Below are 16039 nucleotides of genomic sequence, written 5' to 3' on the forward strand. Positions count from 1 at the left end.
ATTTTCCTCACACCATTAACACAATAAACTGAGAGAACAATTAGATATAAGGGGGAAATATGATTTGAAAACATATCTGTGATGAATATAAATTATTTTACAGAATACCAACTGCAAAAAAGAAAAACTACCAAAAAACCCTTGTTTTATCTTAAAAATTCAAGAATAACAGAGATCGATCAAATATACTCACCCTTACGGTTACAGCACCACCAGAACATGAGTCCAAATCCAATTATTACCAAAACACCCACAACAACAGGTATTACCACAGCAAACATGACAGATGAGTCCTGTTTACCAACTGTGGATTTGAAATGAAATAATTTGATTTTATTTATTTTTTCTCAAAGGAAGCACATACAGAGGACAGAATATGTTTGCCTATCTAAAGTTAATATTTATAATTTATCATTTATTTATTAATATTAATTTTCATATTTAAAAATTTAAACTGACACACTCAGGAATAAAGGTTAAAAGTGATAAATCAGTATTGGATTCAGCAGGATCTTACCCCAAGTTTTGGTGATATTTCCAGGTATGCTGCTATGTTGGACCACACAGCTGTAGTGATGTATGTCTGTGTGTTCTGCTGGTATCACAACACTCTTTCTTGTCTGATAAGAACCATCTCCATTTGGTAGCACTTTGTTTTCACTATCCACCTCCTCAACCACAGGCTGCATGTCTGACCCAAACCACTGAACCTGCACTGTTCGTGGGTAGAACCCAGTCACATGACATGTGATCTCTGTGAAGGCAGAGTTTTTCTTCTCAAATAATCTGACTTCTGGAACTGTGGAATGAACAGGCAAAAATATCACCATAAGAACAGTGAACATGATCACTATATCACGCATGATTGGAAGTAATTTGACTCTAATTAAGTGATCAATAATCAATGACTGATGAGTTTCACTTCTCAAAAAACCTGACCTCAGAAACTATGGAATGAGCAAACAACACTTCTTTACTTCTTTTTCTGTTTTTCATTTTTTTAAATGATAAATGATATTGTTGGCTACTGCAGTGCTATTCCTGTACTCTGTAGTAGTAAAGGTATATAGAATATACAGGGTGTTTGATAATTCAGACTTTTTTTTCATACTTTTTCAGATTGCAAAAGAGAACAACTCTATTTCCATGTTAAATATAAGTCATGAACACACGTCTGAACGTTACAGTTTTACCTTTCTTCACATGGAGCCTGGGGTCCAGCTGCAGGAACTCCTTGATTCCGTCAATACACCACGTTTTGTAGAAAAAGAACATGAAGTCGATATCAGCCTGATCTCTCTCCCTGAACATCTTATAGTGGACTGCCTGAGGCACCGTGGCTACAAAAGCTTTGTTTTCAATATCAAAGCTTGTAAAATCCTTGCCGTTAAATGCATGAGTTAAATAGCCTCGTGCAGTTCCATCTGGATGAAGGTCACATTGACTGTGGGCCTGGTAAATGTTATAGGAAGCACCTAAAAAAAATTTTAACAACCTTTATTAGTACAAATTAATAACTTCAAAACATGAAAGACAAGCATTTACTGAATGTAACAAGTATTACATATACAGTGGGTTTTTTCTTTGTTGTTTTTTTCTTTGTTGTTTTTTTTTTTAGATAGAGCAGACCATTTACCTGTTAAGTTAAAATGCTGAGTGGCAGATTTCAGACCATGTAATATTTTTTCTTTGTTGAAATTTGCTCTTGATGTAATAAAATCCCAATATTGCTGTGCACTTGTGTGGTTCAGCCATTCAGGGACAGGTACTGCACTTTGCATATTGCCATCATAGTAGAAGACTGTCACATCATCCACAGTTACCACCTCAAAATAATCTGGCAAACCAAGGCCTTGTGATCCAACACAATGCCAGGTAATAGAATGTACATCTGTAACATATAACAGAGAATATGACTATAGACTATTTCCCAGTTTAAAAAAAAAAGATTACATGTTGTGATCCAGCAAAAATAGTATCGGCTCATGAACTTCTGCAAAATATAAGAGAATTCACAGTAAGACTGTCATCATAATTGCAACAATTTAAAGCAATAGATTTCAGCATAAAAATAACATGTCCATAGCACAGTAAACTGCCATTTGCAGAATGCAAGAATCTTATGTATTCAAGACTCCCATTCCACTACTTCACTCAACCAATTTAACACTGATGTGTCACACCACATACTGACCACAAGAGGGAGCTGGATGACACCATTAGACCTGCCACAAACCCTGATTATTAATTTGTGAATTATTAGTTTCTTATCCTGTTTCTCATTGTTTAGAGAAGTTAAATTCCCTGAGGCTCTTTGTTTAGTGCCCAGTCTTGGAGTAATCCTGTTTAGAGGTCTCAGAGGGCTTGGCTCATGCTGGTGGCTTCTTTTCAGTATTTTGTTAAGTATTTTGCTCTTTGTTAAATTTGTGTTTTGCTCATGTCTAAGAGCATTCATTGCTTGTAATCCCAAATCATCAGTAAAGCTTCGTAAATTTTATCTTATGTCCTTATGTTTGCTGGGCTGACTCTGTAAGCAGACTCATATCTACTGAGTGACTCTTAGAAGCTGGATCTCTACATGCTCCTGTATGGCATACTTTTCCTGTTCTGTTCAGACCTGTTATATATTGTCCTGTGATGAAAGTAACACTGAAATTATTTTTTTCAACTTATTTCAATTTATTTCAAAGTGACACTGAAAGTCACAAAGTCTTGCAGCACATTACATGAAAAGCAAAGTCTAATTTATACAAGTAGTGGGGCTAAATCTTATGTTTTTGTTTTATTCTGAAAATTAGGTGCGATCTCGATTAATACTGTAATACTGTAATCAATTTACAGATTCTCTGTCACCATTACACAAGTTAACTCTGTTGTGCCTATATGCTGTTGGAGTTTGAAACAGTAGCTTAAAGCCACGCACAGTCTGGTTTGAGAACCCATCTATTTTAAGCCTGCACTCTCTTCCTCGAGGAGGACACGGTGAACACAAAAACAGTGCACATGCGCATCGCATCTTTGTAGCACTGATGTGTGAGGAAGGCAAATATCGACGAAGGAATGGAAAGACGAAAAGTACGATGGCTTATCAAATCCTGTGAAAGCATTACCTGTATCAGAGGATCTGTTCTGGGAAAGAGGCGAAATCACAGGAGGAATATTAAAGGGGAAATAACTAAACATAAATAGGGATTTCATGCTAACTCGTGCGTTACATTTATTCTGAAAAAATGCGTCTCATGCCTGTTTCTTTCGCCAAAGATAAACTTGTGTAGCGTAAATAATCAGATAAACAGGTACCCAGACCACTGGTTTGTAATCGGCGAGCAATAAATAAGGATTCACAGCGATTTGTATCACGGCGTTACGACGAACTTGTGACTTCCGCACAGATGTCAAAGATGAGTAAATGTATACTAGTGTTTTAAAATTATAACCCACTCACCTCCACACGATTGTTGAAGAATTTCTAAAAGAAGACAGAAGCATATCATATGCTTCATATTGACGGTCCTCTATTCCAACGCATCCCAGAATCAGTAGGAGCGCATTCGAAAGTGAAAGTGAAGGAAGATGGCGTTTTTGTAGCCTAAATAAGGGTACTTTCTCCGTGAATTCAGCCGTAATATCCATGCCTTGTGTACTTGCAGATACAGGCAACGGATTATATTCTTTAACGTATTCTTGCATTAATTCCTCATCAAACGTTCCTTAACAAAAGTAAACTGAGACATTTAAGAGAATTCTGCATTCGAATGCCTCATCTATCTGTCGGTCATCCTCTTTGCATTACTACCTGTCACTGAAAGTCTTGCATTACATCTTTGCATGAGCACATAAATTACATGCATTACATTTACAGTCCCCAGTTCTTACGTTGTCAAGGACATATAAGGACAACACACAAAGGCGAAACAGAACGATTTATCCTCTGCAGCCTAATCAAAGTTGTATGTCTAAGTTGGATAACAAGCCACATTTGTAGGGTGGTCAATATCATAATGTTTATGAGATGAAGTCCATTCAGTTCTTTGCCAAAAGAAAAACTGAGACTAAATTGTATGCCATCAGACACTTTGTATCATCAAAGGGTATTTGAATATCCAGTGAGCAAGCCCAAGGGGGCAGTGGCAATGAAAAATCCCTATAAAGTCACAAATAGAAGGAAGAAACCTTAGGAGGAAACGAGACTCAGCAGGGGGAACCCTTCCTCCTCTGGCTGGCGTGTAGAATAAAGATAGTCTGGTGACTGATTCAGAGTGCATTGTAAAATATGTCCACAGTGCACAGTTTATTTCACAAAGTAAGAAGTGCAAACAAGTATGAACAATGTAATAATAAAATTTGCAATTTTGTAATTTTAACAGTGACCTACACAGAGACACGTGTTTGTATATGTGTACTTGAAATAGATGCATACAAATAACCAATTAAAAAAATTACTTTTTAGATCTGTTCATTTGGCAGATGTCTTTTCCCAACGCAGCTTACAGAACAAATATATTAATTATGTGCATAACTCAGCTGGCATGAGACAATGGATTGATAGATGCTGTAGTTCTAAATATCACACAACAAAGACAAAGAACATGACCCCCCCCTTCAAAAAAACCAGTACCAGTCATTCAAACTGTGACAAAATTATGCCCTTCACAACTGGTCAAAATATTATTATATCACCATACAAGACTGAAAACATTCCTAATTTAATAATGGTTTCCCCGCATTATTACATAAATGACATTGTTAGTCCGAACTAAACATGAGAGCTAAAAAATTACTAAAAACACCAAAGATAATCATGTTAGAACAGACACCGGCAGAACATCCATACAGTTGAAAAACATAATTCTGTGTTTTCTACCTTAGTTCTGATTAAAATAATCCATTTTATACAAATGTACAGAACACGTCCACTTGACAAAGAACACAGTGAGATGATTAAAGCTGAGTGTTCAGAGGTTCAAACAAACAAACAAACAAACAATGACAAGAAAACAATACTTTCCCACAGTGGGTGGATAGTAAAACAGAGAGTCACATGGACTTTGTTTATAACAGGTAAGTACATTAAACTGCATTTCCCTGTATTTCAGGTTGTGAACTGGGGCCTGAAATAGAAGCAGTGAAGAAAAAGGTGATGAGATGATTTTGTCAGACACTGTGCTGTGAATTTTAGAAGACACCTGAGAAGGAAGGATACTCTGATGGTTGTATTTATCTTAGTAAAATATTAAAGTGTAGAGAACCAGGTCCCAGTGCCTATTTCATTTTTACTTTTCTTTCCCTCTCTCTCGTAGAGCGTCTCCTCCACACTACACCTCCTACTAAAGCGCCACCTGCTGGACATTAATACGTACAACAGTAAACATAGGAGGTGTCCACACAGGAAATGAGCAGAGGAGGTTGAGAAGACTGGCAGAATAAGAAATGAACTGTTGGAAAGATAGTGACTGACGAAAGATGTTTGGATATGGGTTTTTTTTTCAGAAGACACAAAAACATAATGTACACAAAATCTGCAGAGAATGAGATGGACGTGGAGAGAAAAAGATAATAATAGGCCATATCTGCTGCTCAGGTGTCCCTATGTGCATCTGTATTTGGATATTATACATTTGAAATCCAAATAAATAAATAAAATCTGATGCACAATAAAACTTCAACCAGTAGAGTCAGAGGTGATCCCTTTTGTGCTGGACGATGATTCATCTTCAGTGTGAGAACACTTCTCTTTATTTGTCCTAACTGTATGAGTGATAAGACAGAGAGAAGATAAATATTCTGAATATTCCTCTCAACATACACAAATAAGACTGTTAAAGTCTTATAAGCGGAACACTTATACGCGGAAAGAAAAGGGTTTAAAAACTGACCTGTGATGATAATGAATGATAATTTTACAGGACGCCAACTACAAGATTGAAAATAGTACCGATTAACCATTAGTTAACTATTACGAACAGTAAAATATTTGAAATGCAAGAATAACTGGGGTTAATCAGATGCACTCACCTCTCTGTTTGTGGCACCACCAGAACATGAATCCAGACGGGACGATTGCACAACAGAGGACAGAAACTGGTATCACCACAGTAGTCACTATGGATGAGTCCTTTTTACCAACTGCAAAAAACTGATAAATGTCATCTGTTTCTGTTCATATGAAGCATGTACAAGATACAAAATTTGTCGTTCTAATGTGAGCATTTACAGGATTGTAAATGAGATATCTGTGAATAAAAAGAATAAAAAAAAAAACTACTCATCACTTCACAGTACAATCTTACCCCAGGTTTCAGTGATATTTCCAGGGATGCTGCTATGTTGGACCACACAGCTGTAGTGATATATGCCTGTGTGTTCTGCTGGTATCACAACACTCTTTCTTGTCTGATAAGTCCCATCTCCATTTGGTAACACTTCTCCTTCAATAACCCCCTCAACCACAGGCTGCATGTCTGACTCAAACCACTGAACCTGCACTGTTCGTGGGAAGAACCCAGTCACATGACATATGACTTCCGTCTTCTTCTTAAAAGCCCTGACCTCTGGAGCTGCAGAGCAAATGAAAACAAGAATAACAAAATACTGTCACTCAATCTTCTGTAGAAATCAGTAGATGTCCACAGCAGTGCAAACTTGATCCACTTGCCCGTAGCTGTCTATGTGTCAATTCAACTTTTTCATCTTTTTCATTTTGTGTTGCCTTACTTTTCTCAGTTCATTTCATCAAAAGACAACACCTATTTCTATTTCTCTGTTAATGACAGATTGCTTCAGCAATGAACACACATGTTACCTTTCTTCACGCGTAGTCTGGGATCATGTTGCAAGTGCATCTTGATTTCTTCAGTGCACCTTGATTTGTAGAAAGAGACTAGGTATTCAAGGTCGGCTGGATCTTTTTCCCTAAGCATCTTATAGAGGACTGCTTGGGGAACCGTGGCTATAAAGGCCTTGTTCTCAACATCAAGGCTAAAGAAGTCCTTACCATTGAATGCATGGATTAAAAAGCCTTTCACAGTTCCATCAGAATGGAGCTCACATCGACCATTGGACTGATAAATATTAATACCAGTGGAGGCCCCTAAAATTTCAACAGTTTTTTTTTAAGTTTATCTTTGTAAACACATAAATTACCATTCAAAGTATTAAATATGTTCCTTATAGACATTCAACTTTTTTTTTTTTATCAAATGGGTCATTTACCTGTCAAGTTAAATTGTTGGTTGGCCAAATTTAGGCCCTGCACTGTTTTATATTTGTTGTAATGTGCTCTGGAATTCATGTTCCTGGAGTACCGTTGTCCAGTAGTGCTGTCCATCCATTCAGGGGCAGGTACGGCACTTTTCATGTTGGTGTCATAGTAGAAGATTGGCACTGTGTCCACAGTAATAATCTCAAAATATTCTGGCAAGTCAAGGCCATGTGACGCAACAAAAATAGCATTCAGTGAATGTACATCTGTAAGATATGAGAAAAATCATTCTAAGAATATGACCATGCAGGCAAACTGCAAAGATTAAGACGTCGTATTGGAATAGATATAACATTTTCAAACTGCAGTGAAATGTTCCTTGCACACACATTAAACAAACAAACATTTTTACTATGCTGTACACTGTAGAATATTTCATAGTTTAAGAATCAGAATTCGGCTTTAAAATCTGTTGTAAAATTCGATGAGCAAATACGCAGCTAAAGCAACACGAACAAAAATGAATAACTGTTGAACACCTCGACATATCTTGGTAAAAAGTAAGCTGAATGACTAAAAACAATTCCACCAGAGAATGTGTGAATATACTGTGATGTTAAAATATACTTTTAATGAAAAAGTTCAAAAACATTGGTGAGATGTTCCCAGGATGGATATTAGCTATTTACGTGTGAATTTAACGCTGTAGGCTAGTCTCTGGAAAACTCGAAAAAATGTCAGTAGTTGAACCGAGCCGTGTTGGGAAAGCCTATCTTAGGGCTACCCTCACAATGGAAGCAGGCTACATCTGCGTGTGGATTTCAAAGACTGAAAAAAAGACATAAGTTCTTTATATTTTAAATACTTTGTTGTCAGGGTTATGAAACATAAACCTTAGAGGCCCAAACAGGGAGCATCTCTCAGTTAGAGTCACTGTTCCTAAATGAAGGCCCTCCTGAGATGAATTCCAGTCAAATGAAAATTGCACTTGAGAAAACTCATTGCATTTAACCATAGTTCGATGCCCCACTGCCCTCCGCGGCATCAAAAACCTGTAATTAAAATCTCCCACTGCTTCTTTCCACGCTGCATACGAAAAAAGTGGGTTTAGTGCGCCCTTAGGCGGACACTTACAGATTGCAGTGAAGTTAATGTTTAGATTTCTTTTTGCGAATTAAACGGTAAGTGTTACTGAACGGAAAACGAAGGTGAGGACAATGAGACTAGCAATTAACAATCGGTGAGCAGCGAGTTACATTGCGACCAACACGAGACCTTCGCACAGATGTCAAAAATATATATAGACCAGTTTGTGTCAGTTTCTTGAAATTATAGCTCGCTCACCCCCAAACGACTGTTGAAGAAATTTTAAAAGAAGACAGAAACATATGTAGTTCTTCATATTTACAGCTTTCTATATTCAGGCGCTCGATGAATAGCCAGTCAATATTAAAGTGAAAATGAAAGTAGACGCGCAACTTGCAGCCTAGACAAGGGCATGTCTCTGACATGAGCACCCAAACACTCGATTTTCGCATAATTGTGATTGGAAAGAAAGAAGGGCATTGTATGGTACTCTGTAACTCGTATTTGCTTTTATTTGGGACACTTTCAACGCTACTCTCGAACGGAAAGCGCTTAGGGAAAATGGTTATCGGAACATTGTAGCCCACTCGGCTTCAAACGACTGTGAAAGAATTACATTGCTTTTGATATTTGTGGTCCTCTGTTCACCTTCAGCTAAAGTCCAGTCACACCACTACCAAAAGAAAAAAAATGAACTAATTTTTATACCATGAGGCACATTGTATCACCATGGGCTTTCATTACGATCCATTCTTTAAGATTTTCAATTTTAGTACTTTCAAATTCGCTCATTCAGGGTTCCTCTGTTTGTTTTTTTAAAACTGTAAATACCCATTATTCCATTCTACTGATTTAGATGGCTCCATTCATTAAAATTCATAATGAAAGCTGCTGAAATCTATCTCTTGTGTGGCAGCTTTTTGCTGTCTGACAACAAATTCAGACTGTTTTCTTGTGTAGGTTTTACACACCATCTACCATCATGCAGAGAGTTACTGCTGTCTTGCCCCTGCAAATCTTTCACATCAAAATCATCTAACTCAGGTAAAGGACACAAAAAGTGATGGCCTATGGCTGCACCAAGTCCAACCCAGGTGCCAAGTTGTAATTGCTGAGGGATTAAGAAGATAACGCAGGGGCTGGTTTTCCAAAATGTTTTCTGTCCCACCCGCACCGTGTGCTTTACATCACTAACTAACGACAACTGCTGTGAAAGCACACAGATGGGTCTGTGGGTGTATGGGTGTGCAAAGAATTAAAAAACATGAATCCAATGTAGCAATAAGTATAGTCATAGCAAATAGGCGATTTGTAGGTGGATGAGCGGGATACCATCCCCCTTGTTAGAAAACTGATCAATATGCATCCCCCTTGTTAACCTGCCCTTCCCCTATATACTCTATAGAGTAGTGTCAATGACCATTGGGCCATCGCACCTGTTGGCCATTGGGCCATGCCCCCTGTTAAAAAATAACAAATCACCTACTGGTCACAGCAGTTACAAGGAATATGTCCTTCTTACCAACATCAGACATAAAATAAGACATAATATTTCATTTTTGTCCATATAAAACACATGTATGTGTTCTTGTCATTCTAATGTGAATAATTACAGAATTTGAAATGAGATGTATGCAATTTAAAAGAGAACATTCAGCCTGTTTTATTTGTTGTGGGCATGCAAAGCTCTTTGAGACCGTAAACAGTGATATTGGGCTATAAATAAATTTTAACTTGAACTTAAAAACATATTTATTCAGCACTTGACAGCCTACCTCTAGGATCTTACCTCAGGTTTCAGTGAGGGTTACAGGTACACTGCTGTGGTAGACCAGGGGCAGGCTGCAAGAACATTTCAATTTCATCAGCAGCCTTTGCTTTGGAGGAAGAAGCAGTTTTTTCCAGTATCACAGCTCCAGGCAATTCTCAAGGTGTCCACCAGGAGACGCCCTGATCCTCTGAAATACTGAAGCTCATTCTGTCATTGGTTTCACCTATGTCTTCTTGTGCTCGCTATTTAAGCTACTTTTACCTTTCAGTCTGTTCCCAGTCTCAGTTGAACCTTGTAAGAAACAGATTGTGATTTTGTAATCATTTCTGTTCTATGTCTTCTAAGTTGTTTTCTACTCTCACAGAGTGTTTTGTTAAATATTTTCTGTATAAAAAAAAAAAAAAAAAAAAGGTCTCAGTTTTGATTTTGTAACTTTGGATTTTCTGCATTCTTTGTTGGTGTGCTTCTGTCAACTATCAACACTACGACAGTTCTCCAGTGGTGATTTCTAGATTCTGATTACATCAAGGTCAATTTGATCTGTCTCCCTCAACCTCTTACAGAGAAACTCTCAGGGAACTGCAAATATAAATGGTTTAATCTGAACATCAAGGCTTAAGGAATCCTTGATGTGAAATAAATAGGGTAAAAAGCTTGTACACTTCCAACTGGACTTCTGGATAAAGTTCACTTTGATTGTTGTCCTGACAAGTGTAAACATTAGTGGGGACACCAAAAATTTTACTAGGTTAAACTTGTAAATATATAGGTTACCATTCAATAATATGAAATATTATCACTGCTTCCAAACATGAACAATAAGGGTTATTTGAGTGTAACAAATATAATGGGTTTGAATTGGAATAAGTTGATCTCGATGTTGTTGCCTCAAACCTCATGTTATTTGGTTTGGAAGTAACATTACTCCAATATTCCATGTGCAGTTGTGCTGTATATCCATTCAAGGACAGGGACATTAGCTATCATACTGGAAGACTGCTCTCTCAATTGGAATACCTGGTCACTGCTTTGAGACCTGCTGGAAATGACTTCAATTACCTTCAGTTAGGTTGCTACGAGCTTACGGCAACTGACATTGGAGGTTTTGTATTTTTGTGTATTTTATATATATATATATATATATATATATATATAAAATACACACACACGCACAACATATAAATATTGTACACCTCACTCCTCTGACACCTTAAGAAGGTGTATATATACACCTTCTTAAGTATATATATGTGTGTATGTGTGTGTGTGTGTGTGTGTATATATATAAAATGCAAACTATGATGGCTGGTCCATATGTTTCTCCTGTTCTGGGATAGTCCAGTTCCTACTCATAAGTGTGACGACTTAGACGCCTCCCCCCCTCCAATTCCACCATTCAGCGATGGGCGTCGCCGGTCTACTAATCACCAGCTCATCCGTTCATTATCTCTCTCACCTGTTTTCACCTGTCTCCACCTTGTATTTACACGCCTTGCCTCCAGTCTGTCTCTGCGAAGTCTTCACCTCCATGGTGATTACTGAGTGTGTCCCCTGTAGTTCTGTAACTTCTACCGTGTTCCATGTTTTTGCTTTGCTTTACTTTATACCTGTTTGTTGTATCTACCCATCTGGAAGAAATTAAACTTTTCTTTAATCATATCTGCACTTGCGTCCTGCCTTTTGAAGACCGTGACAATAAGCGTTACACACTGTCTATCACCATGCAATGTAGTCTTGTTCAAGATGACTGCAAATGTTTCATATGAAATACGTTGTCACAAGGACATTGGATGCATGTGCTGAGTTGAGTTTCTTTTAACAATAAAACCAGGGTGTACAAACAGGAACAGTCAAAATGAAGCAGAGCAAACACACTGAGTGTGACCTACATAGATACATAATTGAAATAGATGTGTCCATACAGGCAATATTAAATCTGACAAGGAAAAGAACCACAGAATTGAAAAAGATAATTCTGCACTTTGAACCTTAGTGTCCATAATTATAATTTATTTTATACTAATACATGGCAGATAACAAAACTTCACTAATGCACAGGGCAAGCTGATCAGAAGAGAAACGTAGTGAGACCACTGCAGCTGGCAGGCTGGTATTTGGCTCAGTAAAATAACTAATCCGTATACTTATCCTGCCTGACAGTAGGTCTAAAATATATATCAGTAAGCTAAATAACCATGATAAACTCTCAACTTTGCATAGTTTTTTATATATATATATCCAAGAAATATGTCTTCTAACAACAAACACAGCAGGCGACCCACAGCTCAAAGCAGAGATGGAGATGTTCCTTTCTGCAGTGGACCATAATCCATTCATCCACAACATGAAAACAGAAATACGTGATCGATGTGTCTATATGAGGGAGGAAAAAGGAAGAGGGAAGAAAAATATCAGAGGAAAAGAATATTTCTCTCATGATACACATACCGAAGTGTAAAAGCAAACCGTTGAAAGGGGGAAATATGGTTGAAAAGCTCACCTGTAATGAATATGAAAGCTTATTTTACAAAATTTCAGCTGCAAAGAGGAAAAAAGAGCATATTAGTCAATGAACAGTAAAACATGTAAACTCCCAAGAATAACTGAGGCTGATCAAATATACTTACCCTTATGTCTGTGGCACCACCAGAACATGAATCCAGTTCCAATAATTACACAGAAAAACACAACAGGTAGTACCGCAGCAAACACAATAGATGAATCCCTTTTCCCAACTGCAGATGTGAAATGAAATAATTCAGTTTTATTGATTTTTGCTCATAGGAATAACGTATAGAAAATAGAAAGTGCTTTGCCTTTCTAACACAAATATTTATGACATTTAAACAGACAAGTATGGAATGAAAAAAGGAATACGTGTGAAACTACCTTTTTCAAATTTCTATCTGAAAAAAAGTCATCTCTGGATTTCATCAGGAACTTACCCAAAGTTTCAGTGATATTTCCAGGGATGCTGCTATGCTGGACCACACAGCTGTAGTGATGTATGTCTGTGTGTTCTGCTGGTATCACAACACTCTTTCTTGTCTGATAAGAACCATCTCCATTTGGTAACACTTCTCCTTCAATGACCCCCTGCACAGGACAGGAAGGCTCTCCAGCGCGTGATTAAAACTGCACAGTCCATTTCAGGAGCGGCCTTCCCCCTGCTGCAGGACACCTACAACACCAGGGTCATCAGGAGGGCCCACAACATCATCAGGGATAGTTCACACCCCCAACATAACCTCTTCACACTTCTACCATCAGGCAAGCGCTATAGAAGTGTGAAGTCCAGAACATCAAGACTGACAAACAGCTTCTATCCACAGGCAATCAGGCTTGTGAATGACTCTTTCACACATGGCCCCTTCCAACCTCTCTGACTGGAGGACCAATGACTGCAACACACACTACTTAACGAACACTAAACTCTGTAAACTCTGTAGACACAAGACAGCTGTTAGTGCTGCTGTCCCACCACTGTCATCATGCAATACTGCACAATGCACTTTATGACTGCTGCTCTCTGCCCCCTTGTACATACTGCACATGTACTGTGACATTTGCACACTCAATCTACCTCATTTGCACATACTGCGCTTGTACTGCGACATTTGCACATTATATCTACCTCACCTCTCTCTTTTTTCACTTGCTATTTATATGTCTCCATATAAGATCTTCCCATTTAAGAATTTTTTCTACTTATTTATATATTGTCTGGCAACGGAGGATTAGCAAAGTAAGAATTTCATTGTACAGTGTAACTGCCTGTTCTGCTGTGCACATGACAATAAAACTCTTGAATCTTGAATCTTGAATCTTGAATCTCAACCACAGGCTGCATGTCTGACCCAAACCACTGAACCTGCACTGTTCGTGGGTAGAACCCAGTCACATGACATGCGATCTTTGTAAAGGGAGAGCTTCGGTGCTCAAATAGTCTGACCTCTGGAACTGTGGAATGAATGAAAAAACCCCACCAAGAATAGTAAACATTATCAGTATCAGAAAGAAAGCAGCGGTTTACCACTGCAGTGTAAACTTCATCTTTTGGCAAGTAACTCAAGGTGATAAACTCAAGGTTTGCCTGCCAACTCAACATTTGCCTGGTAATTAACATATTCAACTGTTTAAATGTATATTACATAGCTGTTACTGATTCTTTTTGGGCAGGGTATCTGAACCCTATTATATCTCATTTCAAACACACAGATCAGCGAATTACCACAGAACAAAATGACACATTCATACCTCTCTTTATTTGTAGACCTGGGAAAAGTTGCAGGGCCCACTTGACTCGTTCAGCACATATGTTCTAATAATAAGAGACAACAGATTTGACTTGGTCTGTATCATTTTCCATCAGTTGCTTGTAGATGACTGCTTGGGGCACTGAGGCTACGAATGTTTCACTGTCAAAATCAAAACTTAAGAAGTCCCTCCCGTTAAATGCATGGGTTAAAAAGGCATGCGTAGTTCCATCAGGATGGAGGTCACATCGACTGTATGACTGATAGATGTTAATGTCAGAGAAAATACCTAAAATATGAAAAATAGTTATTAGTTTAAATTTGTAAATGAAATACCCATTAGGACTGCTGTACAGCCTATATTTCTTTATAAGCAATAATGATCTCAGCAGTTTCACTGAAGATAATGAATATTAAGGCAAACAAGCCATTTACCTGTCAAATTAAACTGCTTCATGGCAGACTTCAGACCCAGAGTCATCTTATATTTGTTGCGTTCTGCTTGGAAGTGGAATACTCTCCATTCTTCTTGTGCATTTGCGATTTTCAGCCACTTAGGTACAGGTGGTATATTTTCCACATTGCTGTCATAGTAAAACACTGGCACTTCATCCACTGCTGAAATCTCAGCATAATCAGGCAAGCCTATGCCTTGTGATGCAACAAGACAGCTTTCCATTGAATGTACATCTGGAGTATAAAGAGAAAGAAATTACTATTTGAAAAAAATACAAGTCAACATCTAAAGAAGTATTTTCCTAGTTTCTAGTTTAGAGAGACATGCAATGTTGTGACACCAGTACTATTCGTCTCTGTATAACTGGAACTCTAATGTATCAACTGTCATCATGGCTAAAGAATACAATAATGTTACTTAGTTAAACATTAGATAGATTTACAGATAGACGGACAGGTAGATCGATGGGTTTGTGAGACCGCCAAGTAATATTGTCACATCATCTTGACACAGCATTCGTTTTGTCATGCATAGATATTCAACGACGAAGACAAAACGTAACATAGAAACCGTCATAGCATCTTTATTTCACAAAAATCACAGTCAGTTCTCGTTTGTTCGTTTGGGGCTAATACGTTTTAAAGCGCGTCGAAATCGACCGGACTTCAAAAAAGGGACCTTTGATTCGTAATCTCGCTGTAATAAATAAGGCTCATTGATGGCGTTCTGAATTTCATGCTACCTTCGAACATATGCAAAATTATCGCATATGGTCGAATGAAAGGAAGTCCCTTTCTCACCCTTCTTCATCGAATCAAAGACATGTAATTGAAACAGGCCATTGAATCCCTCCGGGCTCTTCTACATAGCCTATACAACTCCCTGGCCAAGTACAGTCAGCTAAAGACGTTTGTGACGTTTAAACCTGTTTGCGACATTTGCACACGGGTCAAGTAAAGATATATTTAATACTCATTTAAAGTACATTTACATCACGTAACGAATCTTAAAACTGTAAACCACTTGCCTCCGTACGATTGTTGACATAATTTTAAAAGAAGACAGAGGCACAGTCGTAACCTGTTCATGTTTATCATATTCTGTTCTCAGGTACTCAAGAACAGCCAGAATTCAGTGAAGTGAAAATGAAAGGGAATGTAACCTTGTAGCCTAAATGAGGGTGTGTCTCCAAACTGGATTCTCAAATACCCAGTTCTTCTTTCCCGTACTTGAAAAGAAGTAAAGGCATTGTTTGGTACTCCATAATT

At 37.9% G+C, this 16039-nt stretch overlaps 2 protein-coding genes and 1 pseudogene across 2 annotated transcripts; all 3 read right to left on the reverse strand.

Annotated features, from left to right (window-relative positions):
* Positions 1-476: 476 nt before the first annotated feature.
* LOC115825536 (class I histocompatibility antigen, F10 alpha chain-like) lies at positions 477-3633 on the reverse strand. The gene is made up of 6 exons (XM_030789319.1): positions 3604-3633; positions 3446-3469; positions 3111-3129; positions 1637-1891; positions 1194-1475; positions 477-799 (listed from the first exon to the last, which is right to left on the reverse strand). The coding sequence occupies exons 1-6, from the start codon at positions 3631-3633 to the stop codon at positions 477-479; spliced, it is 933 nt and encodes a 310-aa protein (XP_030645179.1).
* A 2640-nt stretch (positions 3634-6273) lies between these two features.
* LOC115825537 (class I histocompatibility antigen, F10 alpha chain-like) lies at positions 6274-11588 on the reverse strand. Its single transcript, XM_030789320.1, has 4 exons — positions 11525-11588; positions 7213-7467; positions 6803-7090; positions 6274-6557 (listed from the first exon to the last, which is right to left on the reverse strand). Exons 1-4 carry the CDS (start codon positions 11586-11588, stop codon positions 6274-6276), a joined length of 891 nt encoding a protein of 296 aa, XP_030645180.1.
* Positions 11589-12582: 994 nt separating this feature from the next.
* Positions 12583-15581, reverse strand: LOC115825538 (major histocompatibility complex class I-related gene protein-like; annotated as a pseudogene).
* Positions 15582-16039: the final 458 nt, after the last annotated feature.

The sequence above is a fragment of the Chanos chanos genome, chromosome 12, assembly GCF_902362185.1.
Source record: "Chanos chanos chromosome 12, fChaCha1.1, whole genome shotgun sequence".
Taxonomy (NCBI): domain Eukaryota; kingdom Metazoa; phylum Chordata; class Actinopteri; order Gonorynchiformes; family Chanidae; genus Chanos; species Chanos chanos.

Bases quoted from the DNA above. Each gene is read 5' to 3' on its own strand.
- LOC115825536 (XM_030789319.1), bottom strand. From the start codon at position 3,633: ATGGATATTACGGCTGAATTCACGGAGAAA. The intron at 3,470-3,603 runs GTACCCTTATTT...GTCTTCTTTTAG, and splicing joins CGGCTGAATTCACGGAGAAA to AAATTCTTCAACAATCGTGT. The intron at 800-1,193 runs GTAAAACTGTAA...TTCATTCCACAG, and splicing joins CAGGCTCCATGTGAAGAAAG to TTCCAGAAGTCAGATTATTT.
- LOC115825537 (XM_030789320.1), bottom strand. From the start codon at position 11,588: ATGGAGGTGAAGACTTCGCAGAGACAGACTGGAGGCAAGGCGTGTAAA. The intron at 7,468-11,524 runs GTGAAAACAGGT...CATATCTTACAG, and splicing joins TAAATACAAGGTGGAGACAG to ATGTACATTCACTGAATGCT. The intron at 6,558-6,802 runs GTAACATGTGTG...TTTGCTCTGCAG, and splicing joins CAGACTACGCGTGAAGAAAG to CTCCAGAGGTCAGGGCTTTT.